The 15,613-nt window shown below is 42.6% G+C and overlaps 1 protein-coding gene across 1 annotated transcript; it reads right to left on the bottom strand.

Annotated features, from left to right (window-relative positions):
* Positions 1–126: 126 nt before the first annotated feature.
* Positions 127–14,136, bottom strand: evplb (envoplakin b). The gene is made up of 22 exons (XM_079456088.1): positions 13,611–14,136; positions 10,763–10,862; positions 9,756–9,910; positions 9,233–9,356; positions 8,957–9,076; positions 8,805–8,846; positions 8,530–8,691; positions 8,337–8,444; positions 7,164–7,259; positions 6,949–7,059; positions 6,719–6,865; positions 6,465–6,619; positions 6,264–6,361; positions 6,007–6,179; positions 5,698–5,876; positions 5,437–5,575; positions 4,917–5,110; positions 4,665–4,815; positions 4,486–4,569; positions 4,299–4,403; positions 4,032–4,124; positions 127–3,823 (listed from the first exon to the last, which is right to left on the bottom strand). The coding sequence occupies exons 1-22, from the start codon at positions 13,649–13,651 to the stop codon at positions 353–355; spliced, it is 6,048 nt and encodes a 2,015-aa protein (XP_079312214.1). The 5' UTR covers positions 13,652–14,136; the 3' UTR covers positions 127–352.
* Positions 14,137–15,613: the final 1,477 nt, after the last annotated feature.

Here is a 15,613-nt window from a genome sequence, read left to right as displayed (position 1 = left end):
TTAACTCTTACCTGTATGAAAAACTGTGCAAATCAAACTTCTCATCATCGACAGAGAGTGAAAAATGAATGCTAGGCGGCACGTTGCTAGTAAAACATTGTAATGCATCAGAGCACAATACAGAAAGATTTTGAGATTCATTTATTTCCATTATATAAAAAAAAAGCAATTTCCCCCAACATGTCATCATCAGTATCAGAAAACAGTCAGCAAACATTAAAATCAAGACAAGCATCCCATAAAATAATATCCATCCACACCAGAGATTATTTCCCTTTGAGTATGTGGGAACACCTACATCAAGTCCCTTATTATAAAACATACATGTGTGTGATACCAAAAGCTGCTGCCTTTATGTTTTAAAGAAGTTGTAGTTGGAGAAAGAAGGAGTATCTGTGGCATCAGTTGATGAAACCAGGAGCAGAGGCAGCCCTGTGAGATGATCCTTCTGGCATCGAGCCATGGCCTCCTTATAAGTGATCTTCTCATTCTTGATGGGATCCAACACGCTCTTCACAAAAGTGGATTCATCCCGAAGCTGCTTGGCCACTGACGCGTCAACCAACTTCTGATCAATTGCATTCTGCAGGCTGACCCGACCTGCTTTGTTGGGGTCTACAAGGCCACCGGTGAGCAGCTGCGTCTCCATAAACCACAAAGCACTGTCATTGGGAATCCAACCCCTGCGGGCCGCCTCTCCAACTGACATTCGCTGCTTCGAGACCGGATCTTCAACACCGGTGAAAGCTTTCTGGGCATTGAGTAGCTTTTGAAGTTGGCTGGAGTCGATCAATCCGCACTGGGCCGCCTTGTGAACGGAGACCTTGTCCTTCTTGTTCAGGTCCACAATGCCTCCTGTGGCAGCCTGAGCTTCCAGAAGCCTCATGGCCGTATCTACGTCGATCAGTTTGCGTGTCAAGGCACTTCTTACAGACATGCGGCTCTCTGTGGTGAGGTCTAGTACTCCGGAAATGGGAAAATATTCATCGGCACTAGTGCTCGCAATCGTGTTCAGGTTGGTGTTGCTGGAGTAGGATGTGCGACGAGTCATACTGGAAGAGTTGTAGCTGGGGCTCGGTGTAGGAAGACTCTCTACAGCTGTTGTCTGTGTTTTACTTGAAACAGGGAAAGACTTTGACTTCGTCTCACCTGCAACCAAGAGAGCAAACTCTGAGATGGATATTTTACCCTCTCTATAGCGCTGCAGGTCATACTGGGTCAAGAGGCCATTCTGCATTGCCGTCTTAACGGAGTACTGCTTTCCACTCTTACGGTCCTGCAGAATTGTGACCTCGCCTTCAGGACCGGTCGTTGTCATTTCCTCCCAACTGCACTCCAGCTCCTGAAGGTGAATGTACTGATTGCGGTCGATCAGACCCTCAACATAGGCATCGTAGGGGGACATATCTTTGCCAGACTCTGGGTCGAGAATGGTAATTCTGGTGGAGACATTGGTCGCTCTGGTGTTGGTCTCTGTATGTTCAATTGAGTTGGCTTCTTTCTGAAGCTCTATGATTGTAGTGTCCCGTTTCTGAATTCTGTCTTTCTCCTCCAGGATTTCTCTCTCCAGACGTTGGAGCTCGGACTCCAGCTTGATGGTTTTTTGGCGGATGACTTGGATTTTCTCACTAGAGAGTTTGGAATGGTGCTGGAAAGTAGTAGTGATTTCATGCTGTTGAGACTCTAGCCTTCTTAACTCTTGAAGAAGTTCATCCTTCTCTCTCTTGAGTCTATCCCTTTGTACAATTAGGGTGCCCTCTTCTTGGGAGATAGTTGTTCTGGTTGTCTGAATCCTAGTTATTTTGCTGTTGATTACCTTTACTTCTTCTTCTTTAAGGCGTCTGGAGTTTACGATTTGGGCAACTTGGCTAATAAGATGTTCTCTTTCAGCCTCAACCTTCTGATCCTTCTCCACTCTGATGATCTCCTTGTGGACAATTTTCTCGACAGATTTCTCTTTGGTCAGGGTCTGTATCCTTATTGTAAGGGTTCGTTTGTCTTTCTCCAGGAGAGAAACTTTGTTGAGTTCGTTTTCAATCTCAATGCGAAGCCCGGTGATCAGTTTCTCTACGTTAGGATCTCTCTCAACTTTCAGCACCTCCTCAATAACAATCTTTTCCTCAACAGGTTTTGGACAAGTCTCCAGCTCATAGATTCTAGTCTTGATTTGTCTCAGCTCTGTCTCTATTAGGATCTTCTTTTGCTGATCAACATTTTCCACCTTTTTCTGCAGTTCCAGCACAAGGATTCTCAACTGCTGCACTTCCAGTTCCAGCTGTCTACGAGTTTTAATCATCTCTTCCAAATCCCTGGTTAACCTCTCGTGATTGATAATCTGGGTGGGATCCGTCTGCAGGCGCACCACTTCGTGGACTACAATTCTTTCCTCACGTTTCTGTCTCTCCAGAACAATGTACTTGTTCTGTTGGTCAAAAACATATTCCTCCACTGTTTTACGGAGTTGAGTTTCTTCCCGCATGTCCCTCCTCAGCCGTTCTGCTTCCTTCTCCAGAAGTGGGTCATTTTCATACCTTATCAATTCTTTGGTCACAACTCTTGTCTCCACCTTTGACCTTTCAGCTTTCCATTCATCCCTGTCCTTGCGTAGACGAGTTACCCTATTCAGAATCGTGTCATAGTTGGTTCTCAGAATGGTGAGATGCTCGTTCAGTCTCTTAATTTCTTTGACAATCTCAGGGCTTCTCTCTTCTCTCACCACCTCCTGGAATACCTCCTTCAGCTCTACCTTGGGCTTTTCGGAGCGCAGAGTCTTGATTTCCACCATGATCAGGTTGATCTCATTCTCAAAGCTAGTGCGTCTTCTGCTGATCTCTTGAAGCTCATTTCTCAGACGCCTTAGTTCCAGCTCAGTCTCGGGATCTATTCTGTAGGTCTCGTGGATACTCTCATTGATCTCTATCTTTTGCTTGATTATCTCCACTTGGCTGAAGCGGAGCTGAAGGCTGGAGAATTCTTTGGTCAAAACAGAAATCTCTTGAGACAGTTCTGCCAGGTTTACACGGAGGCTCTTGGACTCCCTCAGGAGCTCTTCGTCCTGCTCAACCCTCTTCACCTCCTTGATGACAGTTTTAGGCTGGATGGTTGGGATGATCCTCTCTAGATTATTGATATGACTCCTAACCTGGAATATTTGATCATTCAGGCTCTTGGACCTAATACTCTCTTCAGAGATCTCATTCTTAAAGCTAATGACAGCCCTCAGCATTTCTGGATCTTTTTCCAGCTTCACAACTTCTTTCAGTACGACTTTCTCTCTTATCGTAGGTCTCTTTTGCTGCAAGACGGTGACTTCAGTACGTACGTGCACAGATTCGCTCTCCATCACATGGATCTCCTCCTTTAGTTTGCGTATCATCTCTCTGATTCTAGTTGCTTCCGTATCCAGTTTGGGGTCCCGCTCAATCTCTGTAAAAACTTTGGTCACCAGCCTGGGTTTTATCTCGGTCACCTCAAGTTCACGGTTGATAATTTTCTTGTTAACAATATTAATTTCGGTGTGAAAGGTAGAGCGTTTGTTGATCTCTTCAGTTATTTTCCTTCTCAGCACTTCCAAGTCGGATTCCAGCTTTGGGTCACGGTAGTAGTGCACGGTTTCCTTTTCCTCCACTCGTTCCACACCTCTGCGACTCTTAAGGGATATCATCCGTTTGCTGAAGGATTTCAGATCATTCTCGGCATGAGTGCGGCGTGCAATCTCTTCTGTGAGTTCGTGCTTCAGGCCGTCAACTTCATCCATGTCTCTTTGTTGACTCTGCAGGTGTAGTTGCTGCTTCACCACCACCTGACTCACAATTTGGTCATTCTGTTCAAATTAAAACAAAAAATAGAATTACAAACAAATCATCTTTGACAATAACTTCTAAAAGAAACAAGAACTTTAAGCTTTTTTTTTGACGTTGAGAGGCACTTTAACATACTTTATTTTTTGCTGTTGTGATGCTACTGTTACAACATTTCTGATGGGTTTATTTAGAACTTATTTACATTACTTCATCTAACATTTGTAGTACCTTATTGACAAGATCTTTGGCCAAGATCACTTGATTCAAAAGTTGATTTTGCTCAGCAGACACTTCGGAGTAAAGATTTACAACATCTCTTTCCTAAAAAATAAAGAATAAAGTTATTCAGAGTTATCAATTTATCTCTTATATCATGAATACATACATTTTCAAGAAGCTCTTCAAACAAAATGAACATTAATTTCTTTAAGAGTACACGTAGTAATAACTAAACTAGTTTAACGTGATCTGGCATGCACATGCTCTTCATCTTACCTTCTTCTGGACAGATTCAGCCATGCTAATGTATTCAGCCTTATTCGCGTCTATATTTGGTTTTCCCAGCGTGCTGCGGTATTTGTTTGCATTTACCTCATATTCCTGCGAATGCAGAATCAATTTATTATTAATGCTTGCGCTAAATCTAATAGAAATGTGTAGTGTTACACTCAGGGTTACGTACATTTAGAACGTTCTGCAGCTCATTAGAAAGTTTGATGACCCGGTTCGCCTCATCTGTCTTTCTTTTGAGGTCTTCAACCGCTCTCTGCAACCAAACAGCAAACAGTAATCCATCAGAACAATGGATAATAAGTCAATATCAACTGCTTGAAACTCTTGTGTAAAACACATTACACTGACCAGCTGAGAGCTTTGTTTGGAGTAGATCTGCGAGGCACTTTCTCCAGGCCGAATCTTGTTGTTGGGCATGTTGATCAGGAAAGCGTTGAGCGAGTGGACGGTGTCCTCAAACTCCTGGTCCTTACTGGCAGCTTCTTTTAACAGAGTCCTCCTGTCGAGCACGAATTTCAAAGTTCAGATTTCCAAAAGTCACCATGAGAAAATCAATTGTGAGGAAACTAGGAAGTGAAGTTTAAAACTTGCGCGTCTCACCTCAGGTGGAGCTGATTTGTGATGGTTGCGTAGCGATTCCTCAGGCGTTTGACATCAGACTCTTGATGACGGATATCAGGACAGTATTCCTGGAAGCTCTTCTGCAGGGAGCTGCTGGCTTGCTCAGCCACTTCTAACTCACGGGTCAGCTGTTCAATATCAGGTTTCCTGGAGCTGACATCTTTGCTCATGTTCTGCAAAGAAGATGATGACACGACATCCAGGAATATGATTGTTTTGTTCACTTTCATTTTTATCAGAAGAATTATTTTAATATCATCATCTTTTCCATTTGTTAATATTAAGCTGCGTAAATATTAATGTCAACCGGAGGAAAACTCAAGACCAAGGTTTCAATTGATTCTTTTATGGCTTTAGAAAACTGAAATTATTTTTTTTACTTTGAAGTTTGTTTGTTTCTAGCAACACACTTCACTTCTAATGTAAATAACATACCGTAGTAAACTAAAGACAAATGATTTAGAAGCATAAGTGATATTTATCATCTGATTGTCTTTACCTGAAGCTGTTTGGAGTGAGTGCTGATGTTATTGGGCTCATTGACAAGTACAGTGTCAACAGCCAGCTGATCCTCAAACCCTGACACCATGTTGTCCACCTTCTTGATCTGTTTCTCTAGAAACATGGCTGCTGTGGTCCTGAGAAAAGACAAAAACAGATATCTGGCATTACAATCATTACTCGGTGCAGGTGATGAAACCTTGCTGCACAGGTTTGTGTGATTTCATGCAGACTTCACCCAGGGAGAGTTTCTTCTTACTTCTTATTATACAAGTCAGAGAGGGCTGTGAGGTCATCGATCTTGTTGTTGGCTGTGGTGAGTTTTTGAAGCACTGTGGCAGGGGTGGGATCCAGGGGCTTCTGGGATAGCAGTGGTTTCACTTCTCTCTGAATGGACGATTTCTCTGCCTCCAGGTTTCTCAGAATCACATCAAATTTCTGGACATATGAAATCAAACCTCTATCATACCTCTATCATGTGAGTAACATGCTTGCAAATCTCCCATAATGCCCTCTATTGAACAGATTCTAATTGAAAGACATTTTATTCTGAAATGTAATTTCTCACCTCCTGGTCTTTGATTCTGAAGGACAGATCTCCAGCAGGGTCGGATCGGTCTAAAGGACGCCTCATTCTGTTCTGCAAATCATTCTCCAGCTTCAGCAGATCTCCAATGATGCGGTCCAGCTGACTGTTGGTGGTGTCATACTTCGAGTCTCTAGGAGCCGTTGATACAGATGCTACACACAGACAATCATCAAACATCACTCCTCTTCACCTCTCTTCTGCCTCATTTCTGACTAAATGCTTTTGAAGTCACAAACCTGTTTTCACCACCCTCACAACCTCCACAGTTGACGTCTTCACTTGAGACTGCAGAGCAGATCTGGACCTCTTGAGATCCGAAAAATCCCTGCTCAGACTGAACAAACACAAGCACGGGCTTAAAACAGCTGTCTCACACGTCATCTGAAACAGGAAGTAGATGGATGGGTACCCGCATTTCCCGTGTGTCAGTGTCTTACCTGTCCACCTTTTCGATGGCGACTGAATCAGGTGGAGGGATGAGAAAACAGACCCCTGGGATAGTCTTGGTCTTCCCTGTGCTGGTTTTCACCTCCCAGTTTTCCTCTTTGGGATCAGAGACCAATGTGAGTTTATCGCCTCTGCTCACAGAGTCCTGCAGGGGGTGGTAGAGAGACAGAGAGGCATCATTCTTGACTTGAGTGACCGTTTTACTTAAGTGTACTTTTGTGAAATAAATGTGTGTGTGTGTTACCTTGTCTGTGGTCCAGTCGCACAGAGAGATAATGCTGATGGGTTTGTTGGTTGCGGTTCGTCTCAGGTGTAGAGGAGCGAGTGTTGTACAGGAATCTCTCAGATCAGCCAGTCTCTGCTCGTTTCTGGAGATAGCTCTCTCCTCACTCTGAATACACACACACATGAACACTTCAACACTCAAATACTGTGTGTGTTTGTGTCCGTGCGCGTGTGTGTGTTCATGCGTACCTCCAGCTGCAGTAAGGTCTCATGGTTGCTCATGTTTCTCAGTACTGACGGTTCTGTGGTGGATTTGATTCTCTTCAGAGACTCACCGAACGTCTCCATATCCAGTTGATACTGATAAACAAATATTTGATTAAAGTCATATTAGATATCTCTGTTTTTGTATGTTATCGTCCAACTACAGTGACGGACTGAACGTTTAATGTGTGCCCACTCACTTTTCTGTAATCTTCTACATTTTCCAGATGTGTTTCCTGACACACGCACAGATTCATGAAGCGACTCCACTCCTGAATGATGTTTTCACTGCACGACTGAAACACACATAACACACATCACAATCACAGGAAGACTCCCTCAGAATCAATGTGATTTAGTATGTATGTGTGTGCGCGTGCGTGTGCATGTATGACAGGTAGTAAGTAAGTGAGTGAGTGAGGTAGTGAGTGAGGTAGTGAGTGATTGAGTGAGGTAGTGAGAGAGTGAGTGAGAGAGTGATTGAGTGAGGTAGTGAGTAAGTGAGGTAGTGAGTGATTGAGTGAGGTAGTGAGAGAGTGAGTGAGAGAGTGATTGAGTGAGTAAGTGAGGTAGTGAGTGATTGAGTGAGGTAGTGAGAGAGTGAGTGAGAGAGTGATTGAGTGAGGTAGTGAGTGAGTGAGGTAGTGAGTGAGGTAGTGAGTGATTGAGTGAGGTAGTGAGAGAGTGAGTGAGAGAGTGATTGAGTGAGGTAGTGAGAGAGTGAGTGAGAGAGTGATTGAGTGAGGTAGTGAGTAAGTGAGGTAGTGAGTGATTGAGTGAGGTAGTGAGAGAGTGAGTGAGAGAGTGATTGAGTGAGTAAGTGAGGTAGTGAGTGATTGAGTGAGGTAGTGAGAGAGTGAGTGAGAGAGTGATTGAGTGAGGTAGTGAGTGAGTGAGGTAGTGAGTGAGGTAGTGAGTGATTGAGTGAGGTAGTGAGAGAGTGAGTGAGAGAGTGATTGAGTGAGGTAGTGAGTAAGTGAGGTAGTGAGTGAATGAGTGAGTGAGGTAGTGAGTGATTGAGTGAGTGAGTGAGTGAGGTAGTGAGTCAGAGAGTGAGGTAGTGAGAGAGTGAGTGAGAGAGTGAGGTAGTAAGTGAGTGAGCAAGTGAGGTAGTGAGTGATTGAGGTAGTGAGTGATTGAGTGAGTGAGGTAGTGAGAGAGTGAGTGAGTGAGGAAGTAAGTGAGGAAGTAAGTGAGGTAGTGAGTGAATGAGTAAGAGAGTGAGTGAGTGAGGTAGTGAGTCAGAGAGTTGAGTGAGGTAGTGAGTGAGTGAGAGAGTGAGTGAGTGAGGTAGTAAGTGAGTGAGTGAGTGAGGTAGTGAGTGAGTGACTGAGTGAGTGAGTGAGTGAGTGACTGAGGTAGTGAGTGAGTACCTTAATAGCAGGAGATCCGGGGTGTTTGCTCTGAATGAGATTATCAGCATCCCGCTGGATTCGGTCCACCTCTCTCTCATGATTCAGCAGACCGTTGTTCTTAAATCTCTGCACACACACACGGATGATAAACATTATTATATTGCGTAATAACAGCGAGATAAGTGAATGTTAATGAGTATAAACAGCTCACCTCATACTCCAAGCGTACTTCAGTGCTGTCATTCATCCGATCGCTCCAGTCTCTCTTTATGATCTTCTTCTGTTGATCAGCGAGAAACACCTGCTCTTTATTACAGCCCTGCAAGAAGTCATAGAGCGACGACAGATGCTGCTTACGCTTCTCAGACGCCTCCTAAACACACAAACACACACATCTGAGTCTCAGAGTCAACTTGTGCAGATATATCATTTAATATGTATTCTTATAGATTTAAAAAAAAAAAAAGATAAAATGTCAGTAATTACCAGCAGACTGTCATATTGCCTCTGAAGCGCAGATGAATTTTCCTGTTGAGAGAAAGAGAAAACAAATGTTTTATTATTATGAAGTTAACATAAATGCATGTGTTAACATGTTTGTTAGCATAGTGTGTGAATATGTGTGTGTGTAGACTGACATCACTGGACTGCAGGGCCGAGCGATACGCCGCAATCTCTTTATGCAGAATATTATGTGCTGCTGTCTGTTTCTCCACATCAGACAGAGACGGTCCATAACGTTCCCCCAGAACAAACTTCTGCAAACACAAATCACACACATCATCAACACACACCATATAATTACTGTAAAAACACACAAACACTCCTCCTCAATCCGTCCACAGTATATAAGGACGGAGACAATACTGTCTTATGTTTTGGCAATAGGGTTTTGTTGACGGAAGAGAGTTTACCTGTTTGTCAGACAGAAGTTTGCTCCAATCCACGCTGGGTGAAAGAGAGAGCTCGAGAAGCTGACCGTAAAGATCTCTGTACAACGCGCAGAATTTAGTCCAGCGATCGTGAAGATTTCTCACACTGAGCAAAAGAAAATACAGTTTTGTTTCATTTCACAATATACTTTCACAAATATTTCTACAAAATGAATAAAGGAAAATCGGACACAAATTGGTCAACTGATGCAGAGTGAAAAAAAACCCATAAAGGTGAATGTGGACGGAAAATAATAATAAAAATAAAAATGATAAGGTCTGAAACATAAAACATCTCAATGATTTCTCCTAGACAGCGATGGCTTTAAACAGATCAAAAACGGCTCTCTCTTTTAACATCAGGATCTCAATCGAAATTTGGCAAATATGAGGACAGTTTGAGACTCAACAGAGGACTAAAGCAAAAGTCTCCATTCATTCTCATCGCTTCAAGAGGTCATGTTGATTAGTCTCTTCTGTGGGCGGGGTTTGTGATGTCACTCACTCAAGCTCGATCTCATTGGCTTGCGGGTGTTTGAGTCTCTTGGCTCGGTCGACATCTAGAAAGAGATCCTTCAGTAAGCCCTCGGCTTGAGACAGATTGTCTGCGGTCGGACGCTGTTGTCTGAGGGAATAGTTTCTTTTCTCATTCTCGTTGTCCTGAAACACAGACCGCTTTAAATTAAAACTCTGTTTGAAGACAAAAATATATACATTCAAGTGTTTCTCCACCGTGTCTGATTTGTCTGTCGGTCTGAATTTCGATACATTCTCTTTTCGGTTACATGTTCACTTTCTTAATGTCACACAGAGACTCCAAAGACAAAAACTGGATTTTAATATTTATTTCCTGCATATAATGTAAAGTTTAATTTAACATTTTGAGGATTTGTTTTGAGTTTGTCTCCTGATAGCTGGGAAATTACAATGTGAATCATGTGAAAAAGTACGATTGTTAGAAAAAAGCAATAATGAAGCCTCAACCCTAAGTCACTGGAGCGAAAGCAGATCTTCCCAAAACGTACCGATCTGTCGACTAGGCAGCCAACTTGTGAAATAGTCAGGAATTCCAGTCAGACCAGGCCGGTTTTTAAAGCTTTTGTGTCAGGAGTGCACCTCTATTGTATCTCAATTACTGCCTAGGAAGGGCTCTTAATAGTACATATCTTTATTCTCTGTCTTCAGGTGTAACCTGATGTTCTTATTATTTTCTCGTCTGCATTTACATGTGCAACACATAATTTGCTCATCTGCAACACGTCTCGGAGACGCCCGCGTTCAGACGTCAGACACACAGTAGACATCTATAAGATGTTTATAGTGGTTTTACACGGCAGATGTTTACCAGATCTCCAGATCTTTAGCAGACGTATTACAGACATACGGAGGTCTCCGAGATGTGTTGCTGATGAGCAAACTATGTATTGCAGATGTAAATGCAGACGTGAAATAGACGTAATACAGATGGAGTGTGCTATCAGGATATGTGCGTGCGTGCGTATGTGTTCATGCCTCTAAGAGCAGTTTCTCAGCCTTAAAGATGTTCTTCTCCACCTGGTCTGCGTTTTGCTGTAAGCGTGTGATGAGAGCCAGCATGTCAGTGGCCTGTGACCTGCACGAATAAAACATGAAGATTTCCATCATTACACGTAAACTCACATTAATACGTCGAGCAGACGCTCGTATCCGAAGCCCCTAACAAATGCGAGACCATTTAATAACTATATTTATTTCAGATCTTACGTGTTTGTAAACCTGTACGCGAGTCTTTTTACAGAACACAAAAGACGATATTTTGAGAAATGTCTCAGTGGTTCTCATTGTTGTGTGATCTTTCCCTTTAATACAGAACAAGACATTCTGTCTTCATGACTCAAGCGTCTGGCTTTGCGCCGTCATCACTCAGCAGGCAGAACAAGAACTCCACATTACAGCAAATGCGTTTGACCTCTGAAAGATCTGAATTCCTGAGCTGTCAATAGCTAGCTCTTCCCCGTAAGGTTTACATCTCACTCTCTCCTTGTAATTTTCTTTTCGGTCCGTTTATTGTTCAGACATTCCTGCCGCATTACGCAAGCGACCTCGCCCCCGCTGACTGACAGGTGTAAAGGAGTGTCTTCAAGAATGCTCGGACTGGAACTCTTGGAATTCTGCTTCTTTTCTTTTGCAATCCTCGCGCTCCAGGACGAGATTCCTCTTCACTTTCACAGTCACACCCTGGACGTGTGGGAGGACTACACACATCCATCAGAAGCACTTCATTTCTATAGATGTCAACTGTGATAACCGTCTGTAGGTTACTGAGCATTAAACAGAGCTGTATAGTACGGTAGTGGCCAACCGTGATGTCCAGAGGGAATATATGTACCATCAAAATATAAAGAGCATGACGAAAACCCTAAACTTGGTTTACACTGGAAACAACTACAGCTTATTAGGAAATATTGGTTTTATTGTAACATATATAATGCATAGAAACACAAAAAGCTCAAGGGATCTAAAGTGTGTTGATTTGAACTCAATTAAATGTTGCTGATGGGTTGGGTGTCATTTCTTGCCCTCCTACGCTTCAGTGTACACTCCAAACACAACTACACAACACACACAACATATCATATATTTCAATGAAAGGCACGGCATCGTATTGTCAAAGTTGGGCATCCCTTTGATACTAAAGAGCAAATTAAAAAACTAATTTGACTAACCCTCTGTCAGGGCGCTATATGTGTGTTCTGTTAGTTTCTGTGTGACTCACAGAGTTAAATGTGGAGCCGGATACAGGGAAGCACTCATACACACACACACCTCTTTCACCTGATCAGCTGGATTGACACTATTGAGAAATGGTTAACGTGACTCATTTCATTAATGTGCATAACAAGACTTCGAGAGTGAGAGGAAAAACAAATATTGAAAATAAGACTCTTGGGAGTCAAAAGGAAATCTGAAGTATGACTCTTTTCATCAGACACACATTGAAAGTGACAGTTCATGCAAAAATGCATCATGAATTCATGTTTTTCTAAACCTGTATGAGTTTCGTTCTTCTTCAGAACACAAACGAAGATATTTTGAAGAACGTTGATGACTAAGCGACACTGAACCCTATTGACTTCCATTGTGTGAACACAAAACCACTGAGACATTTCTCAAAATATCTTCTTTTGTGTTCCACCAAGGAAAGACTCACATACCACACGAGGGGAATAAATGATGACGGAAATGTCTTTTTTTCAGTGAACTGTCTCTTTAACATCTGCACTCCAACATCTTAACATCAGCAAGACGTCTTCACACCTCCGAGACACAATAAATGTATATTTCAGTTTATTTAGTCAGTTCTACGGTGTAACAACCATTCAATGATTGTGTATGTATATTGTTAACAGAATACTGAATGTACTCTCACACATCTATTGTCTGTTCGTAAGCATTGTCCATTGCGCTCTGTTTATCTTTACTCCAATTTCACGTCATCATCTGAAGGCCACAACACATGCTGTTAAACTGTCAAACCAGCGATCCCATAACCTATAGTTTACTAGCCACTAACCTATGGATTCTAGGAACGCATCATTGCGAAATCATCGCAAACCTCCTTTTTTTGATAAGTATTGATGTAATACGCAGAATAATGTACAGTCAGCTGGTCATTATCACAAAATAAAGCCCTTCGGGGTGACACAAGAGCTGTTGGGATGTGTTTTGCAATACATTCTCCGCGGTATAATAAAACCACCCGTGTGTGTGTGTCAGAGCCCAGCCCTTCCCTGCCCTGCCGTAAAGATAAATCACATCAAGCACCGAACATTACAGCACACACACACACCCATACACGAGTCATAAAAACTGTATAGAGTAAAACATGAAATGGGTCAATATCAGCACATTTCTACATTAAAAGCCCATTAAAATGAGGGACGGACGCCTCATGTCATGAGTTTATGTCTTCCGCAGGACACAAAAGAAGAACGTTGATACCCAGACTTCCATTATATGAACTCAAAACCACCGAGACGTTTCTCAAAATATCTTACATTTACATTTACATTCATGCATTTGGCAGACGCTTTTATCCAAGGTCACTTACATTGCATTATCCTATACATTTATACATAAGTATCTGCGATCCCCTGGGATCCAACACATGACATTGGCATTATCAACCCCACTGAGCTACAGGAAAGCTTCTTTTGTGTCCCTTTAAGAAGCACGCCGTTGATGTACTTCAATAATTACCCATGAGGCGTTATAGCTACAGGCGAGTGTTGAAGGTAAACATCAGAGGAAAGTCAACACAAAGCATATGAATAGATTCTTTAGGAAAGTGAAGACGACAGATGAAGAGGTTATAACTCACTGCGAGGCCTTCACCGGACTGAACTCCTTTTTCTTACTCATGTCTGTGACTGTCTGCTGTCCGTCACTCTCTCCGTTTGCCGTCCAGCTCTCTCGTGTCCTCTGTTATGACAGGGCTGTCACCTCCTTTAGCTCCGCCCACTGACACAGGTGTGTCACATTCATTCAGCACAGGACGACTGGCCATACCTGTTCACTCGCTCTCACTCATGAATTCCTCTTTCAAGCCCTTTCTGTCACACAATGTCTACTGTGACGGATCGCTGAAAGCTGTCTTAATGAGTCAAGTGTTCGTATCTCTGTATGTCTGAAATTTCTGGCATCACTTCCGGGCTACAATCATTTCTTTAATATAATATATGCGCGGTTTCTCCAGACGGACATCAGATGTCATTCTGAGGACAGAAATACATACAAATAGAAACACATAAAGAAAAACAGAGAGAGATGATATTATAAAATAAAGCAGAGTAGATGTGAAGAGCACATTTGTCTGTTGTGTTTAAAGCATCTCTCAGTTTGTTTGTGATAGGTAATCTGTTCTGCAGGTGTGTGTGGTGGACAGGAATGTTGTGTATCCGGTCTCTCTCTTTCTGCTCGTGTCATTATAGTTTTCAGATGAGGCATCTACACATCTAAAGGTTCTTTGTGGCGAAAAAAGGTTCTTCAGATTAAAAAAAATCAAGAATATTTGTCTATCCGCCCACTCGGCACATCCTGACACTCTGTAATTACAGCGTGTAAATGTTATAAAGGTTACCAAAGGCACACGACCTTTGACATGAGACACTTGATAAACAGGGCGACATCACTCGAAACACCTCAGGGTCACGTTTTTAGTGTGCGAGCGCCCGTGTGTAAGGTGCATCCAATCGCAATTCACACGCAAAACAATGAAACAAAAACACATGCGATGATGAATGAATGTATACATTACATCACTGTAATATGCAAGAATACAAACATCCAGATCGGGCACAGGTGTACAGTCGTGGCCATAAGTATTGCAATACATAGAGAACCTGTGGTCGATCCTCAATCTACACATACAGAAGCAGCAAACCTTCTGCAAAACACAAAATGTAGGCTATGTCACTGCTAATACTTTTGACCACGACTGCAAAGCAAGACCATTCAAAGAAATATCCACATGCATGCAAACTATAACTTCTTTCAAACTGAAATAACATTTGAACTTTTGTATTTGTCTGCCCAATAACACATATGATTAAGTTTGCTTAAACCTTTTTCATTCTGTGCTATGATGTATGTTTCTATCAGGTTGGTGTGTTTTAAATTAGATTTTATTTTAAAGTCAAAGAACAACATTGGATCCGCTCCAGCATCCACCCTACAAGCAAACACAAAACTCTGACACATTAAAAGAGAGAGAGAACGAGTGAGCGATATATATATATATATATATATATATATATATATATATATATAGAGAGAGAGAGAGAGAGAGAGAGAGAGAGAGAGAGAGAGAGAGAGAGAGAGAGAAGGAGAGGGACAGAGAGAGAGAGAGAGAGAGAGAGAGAGAGAGAGAGAGAGAGAGAGAGAGAGAGAGAGAGAGAGAGACAGAGAGAGAGAGAGAGAGAGAGAGAGAGAGAGAGAGAGAGAGAGAGAGAGAGAGAGAGAGAGAGAGAGAGAGAGAGAGAGAAGGAGAGGGACAGAGAGAGAGAGAGAGAGAGAGAGAGAGAGAGAGAGAGAGAAGGAGAGGGACAGAGAGAGAGAGAGAGAGAGAGAGAGGAGAGAGAGAGAGAGAGAGAGAGAGAGAGAGAGAGAGAGAGAGAGAGAGAGAGAGAGGGACAGAGAGAGAGAGAGAGAGAGAGAGAGAGAGAGAGAGAGAGAGAAAGAGAGAGAGAGAAGGAGAGGGACAGAGAGAGAGAGAGAGAGAGAGAGAGAGAGAAGGAGAGGGACAGAGAGAGAGAGAGAGAGAGAGAGAGAGAAAGGAGAGAGAAGGAGAGAGAAGGAGAGAGAAGGAGAGAGAAGGAGAGAGAA

The sequence above is a fragment of the Barbatula barbatula genome (genome assembly GCF_947034865.1).
Source record: "Barbatula barbatula genome assembly, chromosome: 5".
Classification (NCBI taxonomy): Eukaryota; Metazoa; Chordata; class Actinopteri; order Cypriniformes; family Nemacheilidae; genus Barbatula; species Barbatula barbatula.
Note: the sequence above shows the minus strand (reverse complement) of the source record. Positions and strands in the feature narration are given on the sequence as shown.